At 42.6% G+C, this 15,159-nt stretch overlaps 1 protein-coding gene across 1 annotated transcript; it reads left to right on the forward strand.

Annotated features, from left to right (window-relative positions):
• Positions 1-2,607: 2,607 nt before the first annotated feature.
• LOC104250426 (lysosomal acid lipase/cholesteryl ester hydrolase) lies at positions 2,608-13,633 on the forward strand. The gene is made up of 10 exons (XM_059821469.1): positions 2,608-2,616; positions 4,143-4,257; positions 4,501-4,699; positions 5,495-5,604; positions 7,138-7,274; positions 8,238-8,378; positions 9,350-9,421; positions 10,761-10,829; positions 12,306-12,499; positions 12,848-13,633. Exons 1-10 carry the CDS (start codon positions 2,608-2,610, stop codon positions 12,948-12,950), a joined length of 1,149 nt encoding a protein of 382 aa, XP_059677452.1. The 3' UTR covers positions 12,951-13,633.
• Positions 13,634-15,159: the final 1,526 nt, after the last annotated feature.

A 15,159-nucleotide genomic window follows, 5' to 3' on the forward strand; every position in this document is an offset into this window, starting at 1 on the left:
TAGGAATGTGTGTGTGATGCTAAATACACACCTTTCAAATCACTGGTGTTTTTATTCTAGGATTACCTAACAAAGAAGAATTTTGCCCAAGCAATCTGCAAACAGCAGTTCAGAAAACAAGTGACAAGTGTGGAACCAGTGACCACACCAGCTTCTGTACAAACCACAGCAGCAGAGACTGCGTTCTGAGGCAGAAAGTGTTGAGAAAAGTTGGACTCTTCCTCCTCTTCATCCCAAAATAATGTGGTCACAGCACTGCCCAAGACAGGCCGCAGTACAGATCAAGATCTGTCACAGCCTCAGGGGACAAGAATCCCCCAGGTCCCTGCTAAATATCCTAATCACAGGTTAGACGCCTCTTTACCTCTCCTGCTCCATGGTGCAATTTGATCTTTCAAAATATTATGCAACGGTGCTGTTTATCATAAAATAACTCCACTCCTTAAATACTGTCAAATCAGCACTTAAACATGCTCTCCTATACATGCAGACATCACACAGCACTCTACTGCTGCTTGTAAGTGAATTTTTATTTCCTTTTATTGGCAAAGGTTTCTGCCAGGGAATCAGTGTGCTAGTGGAGACAGACTAGGAACTGTGACAGAAGGCACAAGCAAGGCACTCAAAGCAGAGGTAAGTTGCTTGTACATATGTCTTCATGGTTTCTTTATCTGTTGCCTGTCTCCATAAAGATGTACAGTCTTGCTTTTGTGCGGTTGCTTGTCAAACTAGACAGCCTGCATCCTTTCTCATCTGCAAGGCTGTTGCTATGCATCAAAGTGCATGTTTGCTACAGGTGAGGAGAGGAAGAAGTCTTTGACCTGTGCAAATGAGGAAAAGAAGTAACTGATGGTTTCATTTTGTTCTACTCGTGTTGGGTTTTTTTCTAAGGATGTTACTGTGGGTGCGTTAAAAACTTGGTATTGAAAGCATGTGCATAAATCGGACATTTTGCTTCCACCATTTCAGATGCATTTAAGGCTTCCTTGTAAGTTAACCAGGAGATTCTGGTACCTGCTAGCCACATTAACTGCCCTGGTGACTTTCTGTCCCATTTACGGTGTATGTGAAAAAAATATTACGACTCTCTCAAGAGTACATTGATGAATTTCTAGAAGGTTTACAGCTTATTTTCATTAAATATCAGAAGTCTCCAGAAATGGCCTTTCAAATATATCTTTCAAGTGGTCTCTTCCTCTACTTTCTTTTTCTTAATTAAATATTTCTGTTAATTCCAGTTTGCCATGGTAAATGCTTCTCTTTGGTGTTTTTTCATTAGATAAAAAGAGTAGATGGCTGTTCAAGGCTCCTACAGTCAAGACTTTGCCACTGAAATTGATGAGACAGTGTGTGCCAAGCCTTGGAGTTAATTGGCACACTCTGTCTGATTTACAAAGCATTCATCTGGAAGTGCCTTAAAACATGCCAGCTAAGCCAGATGACAATATAGTACATAGAAAAAAGTATATCCTGAAAAGGGCAACAATTTAGCTGCCCCATCACCTCACCTGTTACTACAAAACCAAACTGGACTTAAGCTGAACTTTTCAGTTTTATTCCCAAACGATGTTCCACATGCAGAAATAGAGGAACATATTTTATTTCTGTTTGAACTGAATAAACCAGCAGAAAGCAGTGGAGTATCTACTATAAAACTGTGCTTCCAGAGCACACAGGTGGGAGGATTTTTGTTCTATTGACAGAAGAATGGAAGTATTCTCCTACGAAGTTGACGGACTAGAGTGAGTTTGGATGCCAATATCAAAATCAAGGGTATATCCTAGTTTTGGTTTAATCCAAATGTTCTAGTGACCTTGAGTCACTAGATTTGATAGATTTATGTATGATAGATTTAACCAAAATTGAAAAGAATTGAGAACTCCCTCCCTCAAGAAGAAGTTCAGAAAGAACAAATCTCTTGGCTATCCTTTCCAGGCTCTCCAAATCTTAAAAATCTTCCCCATGATATGTCAGAAAATATACTCTGTTTTTATGACCTGTCTGTTTCCTCTATGCCAATTACAAAGGTGGCTACAGCCAAAAAGCAAGGCACTAACTAGATAGAACACACTCTACAATTTCTATTCAGAAAAGCTTCCCTGGGACCATCAGTCAACCCCAAAAACCCATGAAAATGCAGTCTTTCCTCCAGGTGGACAAGACACAGATTTACAATAGCGAGGACCATAGATGAGAGAGAAAGGAAAGAACTCATGGCACAAACTAGCACCGATATCACACCAGCACATTCCCCCAGGTCTGTTCCACATCTTCCTGGAGCCCTTGACTCACTCCTGGGCCCTGCTACACAGTGTGAGCTGTGGACAGCCCCTCCTCACACAGGTCCATATTCTGGCAGCCTCCTGGGGAACAGGCCTTGGGCAACCTTCAGCAGACTCCCCACTTGAGTCTTCATGTGGAATTCCACACCACTCTCTTCCTAACACAAACACCCCTGCATGTGCTCTTTCACACAGCCCCAGGATGTGGTGCCTCCTCGTGCTGCTCTGCTCCCAAGAAATTGCCTTTTCATCAGGATTCACAACAACCTCCACTCTGAATTCAGACAAAAGCCAGTACAGGAAGACTCGCAACCCTGAATGCTTCATGAACGTTGTAAGTTGGGTCAACTTCTCTCCCTTTCTTTCTAAAGCACCACTCCAAGTACCACTACTACTGCCCCATCACTAACAGTCTCTGTCGGGAAGCTAAAAGTAGGACACCTTCAAATGGGTCCCTCCAGCATTGTGATAGGGAGCATCCACCTAGAAGAAACCTTGATGCTCCTATCCAAACAGCCTGAGCTGCCAGAGCAAAGAATTACTTTGAAGTGGAGGCAAAGCCTCGTTTCTAGTCTCAAGAGAAACAAACTCCTCCCCTTCTGTAACAATCTGTTTGCTCAGTACAGTGGCAAGGGAGGATGAATCCCTTCTTCAAACTGCAGATTCTCACAACACAAAGTAATCCAAGACCCCTTGCTCTGAATCACCAAAGATTTCCTCACAATACTGGCGAGAGCCTAATAGGCGGTGCTGTGACTGAGTCTGTGATAGGTGATCCACCCTACCTGGGTTGCCTAACCACCCTTTGGCAAGAAAGGATTCATTATGGACCAAAACCCACATCTGGCACTGTCACAGATACTGCTCCATGTTTACTCTCTAGAAAGGTGTGATATGCATCAGCCTTGCACAGCATGACAAACTATCTCCCAAAGTGTTAATCACTCAGTACAGTTCTGCCTTGTCCCATAATACGGGGTCAAATACCAGACAACTACCACCTAAGCAGGTCTGAAGAAGACTTCGATGGATCTTTTTACAAGACCTGTAATATTTATTCTCAACCATGGTCCCTGTGGCCAGAGGCCTTGCGCTACCATCACAGAACAGCCCACATCCACAGTGCTCAGCTTGGTTACCCTCCAAAGCAGGATGGCTTTATCAGAGTTGTTTAATAGCATCGTCCCTGAAGTCTAAAAGAACAAAGATGCATCCAGGAAAAGTGATGGAGAGCTCTGGGATGCTTGGGGAAAAGCTACTCCCAGAGCAGTCCTAACACATGACAGCACATACAACCAAGCTGCAGGGCCCAGAAACAGTTTCATTTACTGCACAGATGAACTCTGTCATCCTGCCACTCTTATAAGCCTGCATACTGCTTGGGTACCACTGCTACTGCAATTACAACCTAGCCAAAACCTAAGCAATATGGGGTATATCAGGAAAGTTCCAAATATAACTAGGTGCTTCTACCTGAGCAAATGCAGCTCTTGGTATTTCAATTTGAGAGATACAACATTAAAGACCATACACAAACCACATCACACAAACACAGCTCAACTGCTTTCACTGCTGTTTCCATCCGCCAGCTTTCATGGCTATGTTACAACATATATCTGATCATCGCCAAAAGAGAGAGGCATGTGTTATGCTTTCCTGCAGGAATCTCTTTTGGGTCCTTTCCAACCAGTACAACACAGAACAGTAGAAAAAAAGCCAGTGATATGTTATCACAATCATCTTTCTGGCACGTTCTTGGCTAGCTTCACATTCCTGGACAGAAGCAGCCTCTAGACACCTTCTCCACCCATCTCTGCACTGTAAATGCATGTTAACAAACTCTCCTCTGGCTTTCCACAGAGTGAAATTATCAGATATCATGGATACCCCAGTGAGGAATATCAAGTTACGACGGAGGATGGATACATTCTTGGTGTTTTCAGAATTCCTGCTGGGAGGAACAGCCAAAATACAGGTGTGACACAGTTCTAGGACATAAGGGCTGAGAGCCAGCTCTTGCATGGGTCCTCCATCTTTCGCCTTTGCATATGCAATGGCATGTTCCACACCTTTCCATCTCAGCAAGAGCACCTAGTCAGGAATGTGGCTTGAATTCTGTATATAGGTTTAAAAACTTCTGCAAAACCAGACTCTACACCCCAATTTTAACCACACATTACTTACTACTACAGCATAAGAAAACCCTCTTCTTTTACAGGGAAAAAGCCTGCAGTCTTGCTACACCATGGTACTTTAGGAGATTCTATTCACTGGATTTCTAACCTGCCCAACAACAGCCTAGGCTTCATCCTCGCAGATGCTGGCTATGATGTCTGGATGGGAAACACCCGAGGAGACACCTGGTCTTTAAAACACAAGACCCTTAAACCCTGCCAGAAAGAGTTCTGGCAGTTCAGGTACTCCATGGAGAAAGAATTGCTGAAGAAAACAACTTTCAGAGCACTAGCAAGTTGGGTAGTTAATATTGGGATGCAGAACATTTCTCCTTCTGGTTATATGAAATAATCCCCTTCTGGATTATATGAAAACCTTACTGGTTTTCATATAATCTGCCTTCAGATGGGGCATGCAGCATCTGAGTATACTAGACAAACTCTTTTCCTCAGAAGCAGCCACTTTTGGGCATGTCAGGGTGGTCATAAGAGGGGCTTGGCTATGTGATCAGGACAGGCCCTTCTGGAATCAGCACATACAGAAGCGAAGCTGGAAGTACACAGGTCACCTTTGTCCATACACAGTGCTGGTTTCTTTGGGGAAGAGACTTCCAAAACTGGGAAGGCATCTGTAACCTTGAAGTCTCCCACCCGATACCATGTCCCAAGTGCAGACAGGAGAGGAGACTGCTCAGCTCAGTCTAGAAATCTGATCTATCACAACTGATGTTAACTGAGAGAGAAATATTTTTTGTAACCCATGCTGGTGAAAGCAATGATTAAATTCAGTTCCCCAAGGGCTGCAGCTGACAGGCGAAACTGGCACCTCCTTTGCAGAGAGCCCAAGGCACCAGGCAGCCTGGCAGCATCCTTCTACCATCTTCCCCAACTCAAGAAAGAATGCAGACAGAGCACGCAACCTTGTCTTTCAATGGGTTCTGCTTCGTGCAATGAACACAACCGACATTCAGTAACTCACACTGTGATAGCCGAATTGTCTGCTAGCTTTTTGTGTTTGTTTTTTTTTCTCCCCTTTAGCTTCGATGAGATAGGTAAATACGATATTCCAGCAGAGCTGTACTTCATCATGAATAAAACTGGACAGAAAAATGTATACTATGTTGGTCACTCAGAGGCTTCAACTGCAGGTAATGTTAGGACAGCCTGGGTACAAACCAGTTAACGTCACTACCCGATTAGGATGTGTCTCTCTGTCAACTATCTTTCTTTCTCATAAAAAGTTATTAAAGGAAGAAGTACTTTCTAAACTGACAATTGCAAAGTATGGAAAACCTTTCTAAGAACTGTCCTATCTGAAACAAGCCAATAATAGATGATCCAAAACCACTTTTAACTTCTGTAAGTAAGGATTACTGATCTATAAAAGCTATTATTTATCAGGTACCCTGTACTATAGTTTGCGAAGTATCCTTTATTATTACACTTTAAGCATTTATTGTTGTTTTTTCATAGTCTTCCAGAAATTTGTTTTTCTTAAAGCTTCAGTAACAATGAGCTTTTATTAATCTCAATTTTTAAGATGTGTATGTCAAATCCTCATGGATTAGATGTTAATACTAATGCAACAGTCCATAAACCAGTTCAAACAACAGAAGACAAAAAAAAAAAATAATTACTAAGTCGCATAACTTAACGCCAGACTTGCTATTTAAAGCATCGTTCATATATGACTATAACTCACCACATTACTGTTTAAAAACAAATTACCAGACACTGGAAATAAGAAAAGAAAGATCAATGCTAAAAACTTCTTTGCTATTAGCACCTGCATATCAACATGAACTCACTTACGGTCTTTGAATGTTGTTAGTATGTATGATTTACATATAAGATGCATGAGTAAATACTGAGATTTGTGCCATGGTGTTCCATTGCCTGTTTACAAAAATAAACTTGGAAACAGAGCAGAAAATGGGGTGAAGTGTCATGTGGCCACATTCCTAGACAATTATTTTCCTTTCCTCTCATAAGTGCATTCTAAGGGTCTTTTGGCAGAACAAATCATTCAGGCCAAGACATCACCTTGTTTGTCTTTAGATAGTTATGTTTTAGGCAACCAGTTTAAGTTCTTACCAAATCCATCAGTGGAGAAATTTGGACATGTTCAGAAAACAGGATGGGATGCACCCTTTTTGGTTTTCCTTCCTTCCTTCCCCATAGGCTTCCTTTATGTATGCATTCACCCTCACCTAAGTTTGCACTCAGTTACAAGTAAAAAATTCTGCTCTTACCCTACCAACCTTCAGATAATTATTGTACTACTGCATGCCAGCATAAATGTATATAGTCTTTTAGAAACTGCAAGCTGAAAAAACTCATTATTTTATTACAGTTTGGGGAACTTGAGAGGGAATCTGTATTAAGAAAATCTGATTAATGCATCATCTCCCATAAAAATGGCCGTAATGCAAAATTACCAGTTCTTAGAAAATCAATATCTGGACATGCTCTAATGAACCTGTATCTTTAGAATGAACTCTGTCTCCCAAACAGAAGTTTCAAGAAAAAAACATTTTCCTTAGGTCTGCAGCACAGCAGTGGACAACAAACAATGGGCTGCTAATCTTATCTCACTACTTCTTTGCTGCCTACTGCTTTTTTATTTATTTGGTGTGTAGAGATCTCTTCACTAACTGGACTTCTGTCTTCTGTGTTTCCAGGCTTGATAGCATTTTCTACTTATCCTGAGTTGGCTCAAAGGGTTAAAGTATTCTTTGCTTTGGGACCAGTAGCCACAATCACACATGCTACCAGTCCTCTGGTAACATTTACACGTCTTCCCCAATCATTGATCAGGGTATGTTATTGCTCTTTCTAAAAGACATAATTATCTGCTTTGTCTCTACTGGATTCTCTCAACCTGAACTGATTTTAAGGGGGTGAAGAGTTAAGAATTAATTCAGTGTATCAGACTGCTGACAGTGCTGGTAGACTTCTGACTCTCCACAGAGCTAAGCTGCAAGGCTTGATGCAGTATCTCTTTTGGAACGTCTTTAACATAACAGGTATACTTTTACCATTACTTGTTTAAATCAAATATTTTTGAAGGAAGCTCACGAATACCAGAATAAAAGGAGTCTAACACAGTCTACTAAATCTAGTCTTAAGCACTAGTAGAAAACCACAAATAAGATATTTCATATCTTAATTATCTTAGACTTGCAGTTCATTTATGCTTGTGAAATATTTACTTCTAAAATGATAAAGGAAACTTAAAGGGAAATACCTATTTCACACCAGAATTTGCCAATTTAATAGAATTTGCTGGGAATGGTGGAAATCCTGCATGCTATACTTTATGTCAAACTGCAGGAGCACATGCTCTTTCTGTCCAGGCTGTACCCATTTTGTGACTATAGAGCATCCAGCTCTACACCGTTCTCATTTGTCTGCTCCCTCTTTACTTAGTAGCAATACTCACAGTACAGTTTGTGCACCTGCCTGGAAGAAAAATTAGGGCAAAAAGGGACTTCCTATACTCTGCACATGAGTGCAGCCAACTGCCCTTTCTCACTGAGGTCAGTGTGCTAAAATCAGGTGGGTAGTGACCTCCAGGACTCATGCCTGATAGTATGAAGCAGGAAGACCATGTAGTGTGCTCTTGGGAAGAACACACTTTAAAGGATACTGGGATGGCAAGCAGTTTCAGCAATCTTATCTAAGAGGCAAGTGTATTAGAGAAGAGGGAGTGACAGTTTTCTGCATGAAATAATCCTGCAGCATGGGAAAAAAAAAAGTTTTGTACTTTTCCTCCCCTCAGTTACTACTGGGCTGCAAAGGAGTTCTTCACCAGAATGAACTGCTGAAAGGGCCTCTAACACGGATCTGCAGATCTCTGGGAAAAGTTTGTGGCAGTATCTTCTGCTACATAGCTGGGGGCACAATACAAAATTTGAACACGGTAAGCATGTCCAAGAACACCTTAATACAGGTAAAGCTGAAGTAATTTTGAAGGAAAACAATTTTTCTGCCTTATGTCTACAGATGGGTGCAGGGACATACAGAAATATATTGGGGTTTTCAAGTAATGCCAACTAGGACCTCAGCTAATGATGAGATGTGCCACCTGACACAGTCGAATCACACAAGGAAGAATGGCTGAATTCAGAATGGTCCCATCTTGCAATGATGTCCCTCAGTGTACCCTCTTCTGGGGCTAAGCCAAAGAAAAGTTGGACAGATACCAAAGCTTCTTAAAATGGACAAATGGATGGAGAAAGATCTTTTTTCTTTTGCACAATTCATATTTTCGTCCAAAATAGGAAGACATCCAGGTCATCTGAACATAAGAGATTGTTTCTTTTTGGTTGCTACACATCAAAACATTTCCAGCCAGAACTCAAAGCTGTTTCTTCACGCTTCTCTCAATGGCAAGATCTCATTCCTTTACTCTGGCTGCTACCTTTTTTTCTTGCAGACCTTCCACATGTCTGTTCTCCAATGGCCTTTGATCTCTCATACTCAGACTATTTAACAAGTGTTCCCATAAAAAGCTCCCACACACATAGCTTCATTATGCTCGAGCAGACAGTCTATTAACAATCCTGCCCTACTGATTAAGCACAGCACTATTTGAAAGCATCATACAAACTATAGAAACCAGGAAAAACAAAGGCCATACACACTCCCCAAACAATGTTTTCCATATGACTAAGCACTAATGTGGGAAAGACTCTCCCAAAGGGATAAAATTCTACATACTCATCCCTACTGTAAACTCACATATTTCTGAGTCGCTTCTCAACTTTCTTTTTGATATTTGAAGACCATCCTATTGAAATGGGGTTTTAACACAGCAGCAGTATGTTGCTCAGGTCCTTCACAGCTTTATTCTGGATCCCTGCCTTTATAACACTTCTGTTTTCTCTCCAGAGTCGAATAGATACATACGTAGGACATTACCCTGCTGGAACATCAGTACAGAACATTATTCATTGGCATCAGGTATAACTGTGCATAAACTGTGTATAAACAGACTCTTACTACTGCTTTTTTATGCAACCGACAGCCTCCAGGGAAGTCCAGAGGTGGTGGATCTGGGAAACTGCCCATCACATCTTCTCACATGCTGCCTGTGAGCACCCGCCACAAAGGGAGCACTGTTTCCCATGGCTCACCAGACCATTACCTGAAGTGCCCCTTTGGTATCAGGCACTGAGATTTCCCCAGGGCACATCAGGCCTCTCTGCATGTTGGGCTCTAATGGCTTCCAGCCTTCATCTTTATTTATGAAGACATTTGCCTTGAGAGCTGCAGAAGTGAAGGCAAGCAAGGTCTCAGTACTTGGCAGGCAGTAGGAGGATAGTGGAAACTTGAGCAGCCAGGGAATGATCCAGACAAAGAAGTGATCCAGGTCAAAGCTCTTCTCCTAGAGGGTTAATTGCAGCCTGGATCACCTCCCAAAACCAGTTAATCACACAAACACTTCTGCTGGCACAAGCGGCACATGGGGAACTGCTTCTTTGCCTCTTCTGCCGGCATCTTATGCCACTCTCAGACCTAAGCTTGTTCTGCCTATGCTCCAAATCAGACCAGCGCAAGAGAGCAACAGCTCAGAAACACAACACTGTATGTACACAGAATTATGGCCACTTCTGCCAACACTTAAAAATACATACATACTCCTGCATACCCCTGACTAAAATTCCCAGGATCCAGACCACCAGCAACCAGAGCCAGAAAACAGAGACAAGCTAGCAGATTTCTAGCATATCCTCAGTTACTTAAAGGTTTGGATAAAAAAAAATGCACACGTGTTTTTCTGTAAGACAGATTCATCTTTTATTATTATTTTTTGCTTTTAGACAAAGCACATTCAAGAAGACAACAGTTTAGTGTTAAGCTAATCACACTCTGCTCCCAATAGCCAAACTCTTGTAAGAAGTACAGAGCCTCTGGAAATGTTGCCACGACTGTGAGGAGACCAGACAAAACTGACACACAAAAGTTGAGGTGTGGAAGGAGGTATTCTATGTTACAATATACTAATAATAGTCCTGACACACCTCCGTGTCACAAACAGGGACCCCAACTTTAGCTAACTAAGGTAGTCAAGCAATATTTTAATAACAAATCATACCAAGGGTGGTGGCTGAGTATCAGGAGAGAATGTTAGCAAGGGGAAAGGTGATGAAGCCACTCGCCCTACAATCCATCCTCAGTACCCCTGGAAGCCTGTCCACTGCCTGAGCCTTGGCTTCTATCACAGGCAAGAAAACACCTCCTGCATTCTGCTCTGTCTCTAACACTTTCATTTTATCTGTCCTTGTTACAATATTAATAGCTAACACGTGCAGACCGATTTCAAGCTTATGACTACGGCTCTAAGGAAAACATGAAGAAATACAACCAGGTAAGGCAATACGGTTTTCCTGAGAACTCATCCTTGGGTTCTTGCAAAACTAAGAACAGAAGAATTCAGATTTTAGCACCTGTGAGTGCTAAAGAGGGGGAGAGTGGTCTGAGGTGATGTTTCACCTGAATCTAATATTCATACATGTAAAAGTCTATTCACAGGCAAGGCATAGACAGATCCTCGCAGGCAGCTAACAGAAGTTCATTTTGCCTCCCCTACTGATGCAGGGATGTGTCCAACGACATGTCAATTTACCTGCCATTCCCAAAAGGCTAAGAGCCACACCCAAGTCCTAGGACTGGATGAGTATGCAGCTCTTCCCCAAAAATCCTCAAGGTCTGCCTTCCAGTTAAAAACTAGACCGGGGGGAGGGAAAGGGGGGGAAATGCATACTTTGGTTTTGGGAAGTTACTTACCACAAAAATAAAACAGAAGGGATGAATCAGTACAGCACAGTGGAGAATACTGCTGTGGTGAACTAATATATCCTGTACCGAGAAAAGGAAACAGACAAAACTTGGTCACTATGAGCTTTCGTTACTGCCTACTCAACACTCAGAAATACTGTGCTCCTCCCAAAACACTGATAACTTGCTTGACAATTTTTTGAGATTTGATCAGATCAGTTACTTATAGTGAGCTTGTCTGAATCAGGGCAGGTTACTTTATGGGTGGCACATTATTTTACAGGTGGAGAAATACTCCAAAGATTTATTAGACAGACACCTTCTATTTACACATATGGTCTTTAAATACTGAAGTTTAGATTTTGGAATGGCCAATGTTCTATTCCCAGTACTTTGGCTGGTTAGGAAACTGCCCCAAAAAGCAGTCAATGAGAAAAATAACAGAACCACCCTTAGATAATAGGGGACAATTTAAAAGCATCTTGTGCACGGTGACTTACCACCCCGTAGACAAACAACCATCCTGCATTAAGTCTGGTTCAGGTCTTAGAAGATCCCCATTCTACTCTTCCGTGTTTCTTTGATTTCCTCTGTGATGATAAGCAAGCCAAATACTCCAACACTGTGACCTATAGAGAGTGATAGGTGAAGTCTGGAACAATACAACTAAGAGTCTTTCACTCCATGCCCCATAAAATCATGAAGAGGACCCTTACATAAGCCCAAAATGGGACACACATGAACAACAACTCTGCAGACCTTGCCTGATAAACACAGACACTGCGCTTTCCATATCCCCACCCCCAAAGGGCACAAGCAGGTGTCAAACTGCAGGACAACTCTTAGCCATGCATTACAGAAAGACACAGGAACAGGATGGATCATTCCCTTTCATGGTCAGCAGGGAATGGGGTTAGGGCAATAAACACTAAGAGGGTGGCCTTCATCCTTACTGGTTTACTGTAGTGTGTGCAGAAGGGAAAGAGAGGTGCTTGCCCAGCAGCCTTTCTCTAAACACAACGTCTGATAAAACAGCATTCACTCAAGTCTCCCCCCTTTCTTACAGTCTACTCCTCCTGCATACCAGATAGAGAAGATAAGCACACCAACTGCTGTTTGGAGCGGTGGACATGACAAATTTGCAGATCCGAAAGACATGGCAAAGCTACTTCCTCGGATTACTAACCTCATTTACCATGAGCATTTTCCTGCTTGGGGACATCTTGATTTCATCTGGGGCCTTGATGCGACTGAGAGAATGTATCAGAAAATCATTGAACTAATAACAAAACACCCTTAAAGCTTCACGCAGGGAATTCATTCACCCAGTAAAAACGCCAAACATTCCTGTTTAGCAGTCGACTATGGGTGTAGGGATTGGTATAGGGGTTTATAAACCACTGTCAATTGGTTTGCAATGTTTTTACCTTTTTTTCCTTAGTGTTACATTATTTTGGTGACTGCAGTCTCCCTGAGGAAGTTGAGGTACATGGGGATGACCGCTGAAAATACAAAGGAACACTTCAGGGATCACTTATTTTAGAAGATTTTAGCTTTTATAGGACTGATTTTGCTACAACTAAGTTTTCATTTTCTCTTCCCTTGTAGATCAATACCACATATTCCATCTGAGACAGAGGTGTTATCCCATGAAAACCCAAAAACGGGAGATACTAATTTCTCTGTTGAAGTATTACTGATCTTTGTTTAAACTAAATCATCTGTCCTCTTGATGGAGTGTTTCGCCTGTTTTCCTCTCCTCACATTACTAACAGCAGCAAGCCAGAACCAAAAGACCTTCAGCTGTAAGACTACCCTGGCATCTAAACAGACAGTAGTTGTTTTTAATGGCCCAACTGAGAAGGAATCCAACATCAGAAAACTTATGTCAGAGAGAAATCACTTGATTGTTGGACAGATGCAGATACTCGCTTACCCTCACACTAACTAGCCATTTGTTAACCCCCTTACTACAAAGGGCACAACTGCCTTCATACTCATAACCTGGCAATTGAGGATAGAGGAGATGCAGACATAGCAACAGCCTGCACACAAAGGACGACAGCATCCATCTCAAGAAATACTCCTGGCACTGTCAGTAAAGAAGTTGTTTCAAGTTCTTTTAGCTTCTCAGTTCACCATGTTAGTGTGTCCCACTTGCACACCTACAAGATTATTCCAGGAGGTAAAAGATAACATCAAAGGGTTCATCATTACAGGCCAAGGCAAGGCAGCTCAGGCACCGTGGGTGTTTCTGGGTGGGTCTTAAGCCCAGATTCCTCAATCAAGACTTGTGGCAAATGAAACCCATTTGATGATAATCTGGGAGATAGATACCAATATCTAAACAAAACATGTTTGTCTCATGCAATATAGAAAACACACGCTAAGGAGATGACACACCTTCTCTAGCAGCCTGTGGTACCACTGGGAACTGAGCTCATATCTTCTGAAGTTAGCAGTCCAAGACACAGAGATTGTGAAGTGACCACTCTCACTTACACTATGTTATTTATAAACCTCAGTGTCATGACCACCCCAGAGAACTCAGAACAGACCTAGCCCACCTCCACAATGTAGTAGAGCAGACCTGGCATAGGCACATCAAACATTACACCCAAAACAAACACGAGCTCTAGGTCTGAAGGGAGGGGGAGGAGGAATAAGAATTCCAGCCTAGATAAAGAGGAAGTGAGCACCTCTTTGAACTGCCTGGCAGCAAAGCCCTTCACCTCTGCTCTCATTCACACTTCTGCAGCATCACCTAACATTCAGACAAGATGCACACGATGAACCTGACAGCATGACGCTCCACAAAACATATAATGGAAGGGAGGGAAAACAGAGAATCACAACACCAAACTCCTTCTACCCTTACCAGAGGTGCCTTTTCCCTGCCACAGAATCAGATTCTCCATGAACCAGCGCACATGGCTCTGCCGAACTGAAGAAAGCAATGGGCAGACACTGAAGACTGCCCTTTCTGGGAGATAAATGAAGGGGGATCTAGCAGTTCCTCAAAACCTGGTTGTGTGGACACAGGTCTGAAATTAAGCTCACTCAGCTTGGAAGCAGCCACCAAGGGGCACTCCAGGACATCAAGTTCAAATTTCTCTAGCGGGCCTTCCTGTGCTGTACAAGAAGAACCAGCCACAGACACACCCTGCGAGAGGTTACAGGGAAGCACTCAGGTCAGTGACCAACACTGCCTGGGAAAGAAAACAACGTGCAGTGTCTTCCATAGTGAACACCTAAATCAGCCTAATGTTCAACCTAATATCACCTCTGACCTAACTAACAAAGGATTGCCAAATTCTCTAATGGAAAACAACAATTTCCAAATGCTCATCAGATAGGCTCTCCACTTCTCAGAGTTTCCTGCAACCAAACGTCATCTTCTTATTGCCATCCATCAAAAGTAGTCCTGGAATGGCCAGTGTCTGGACAACAGGAACATCCACCCTTTACCCTTCCCCTTGGAAGACTGTTAGCTACCCAGGCAACATCCTTGCAGCACTGTAAGGGTCCCTTGCACCTCTGCTTCAGGATAGGATTAACTCAACAGCCCCACTGAGCACAGAGAAACCCCTCCATGGCATAGACCAGTGCCTGTATTTTGTAACACTTTCAGCCAAACTCCATGAACCACCGGTGTTGCATGAAAAATCCAAGATAAGAAGGTAAGTGTTCGAACAAACAGGATTTTTATTGCTTGCCCAAATCAGTCCTCCCTGTTCTTAAAGCCAGGACCAAGACCTGTTGTTGCCCCACAGCACAGCCGCCAGCACCAAGAATGGTACTCCAAGGCTGGGATGCCACGCAACCAGAACAGCCACACACCCAACGAAAGGAAGGGAAATGCTCTTACCATGCCTGAGGGTGCAGGATGAGCTAAATACAAGTACCTTAGACCACATCTA

This window comes from Gavia stellata, chromosome 9 (genome assembly GCF_030936135.1).
Source record: "Gavia stellata isolate bGavSte3 chromosome 9, bGavSte3.hap2, whole genome shotgun sequence".
Classification (NCBI taxonomy): domain Eukaryota; kingdom Metazoa; phylum Chordata; class Aves; order Gaviiformes; family Gaviidae; genus Gavia; species Gavia stellata.

Excerpts from the sequence above, each read along its gene's own strand:
- LOC104250426 (XM_059821469.1), top strand. Across the intron at positions 4,258-4,500 it reads GAGGAACAGCCAAAATACAG|GGAAAAAGCCTGCAGTCTTG; the intron begins GTGTGACACAGT and ends CTTCTTTTACAG. Across the intron at positions 10,830-12,305 it reads ACATGAAGAAATACAACCAG|TCTACTCCTCCTGCATACCA; the intron begins GTAAGGCAATAC and ends CCTTTCTTACAG.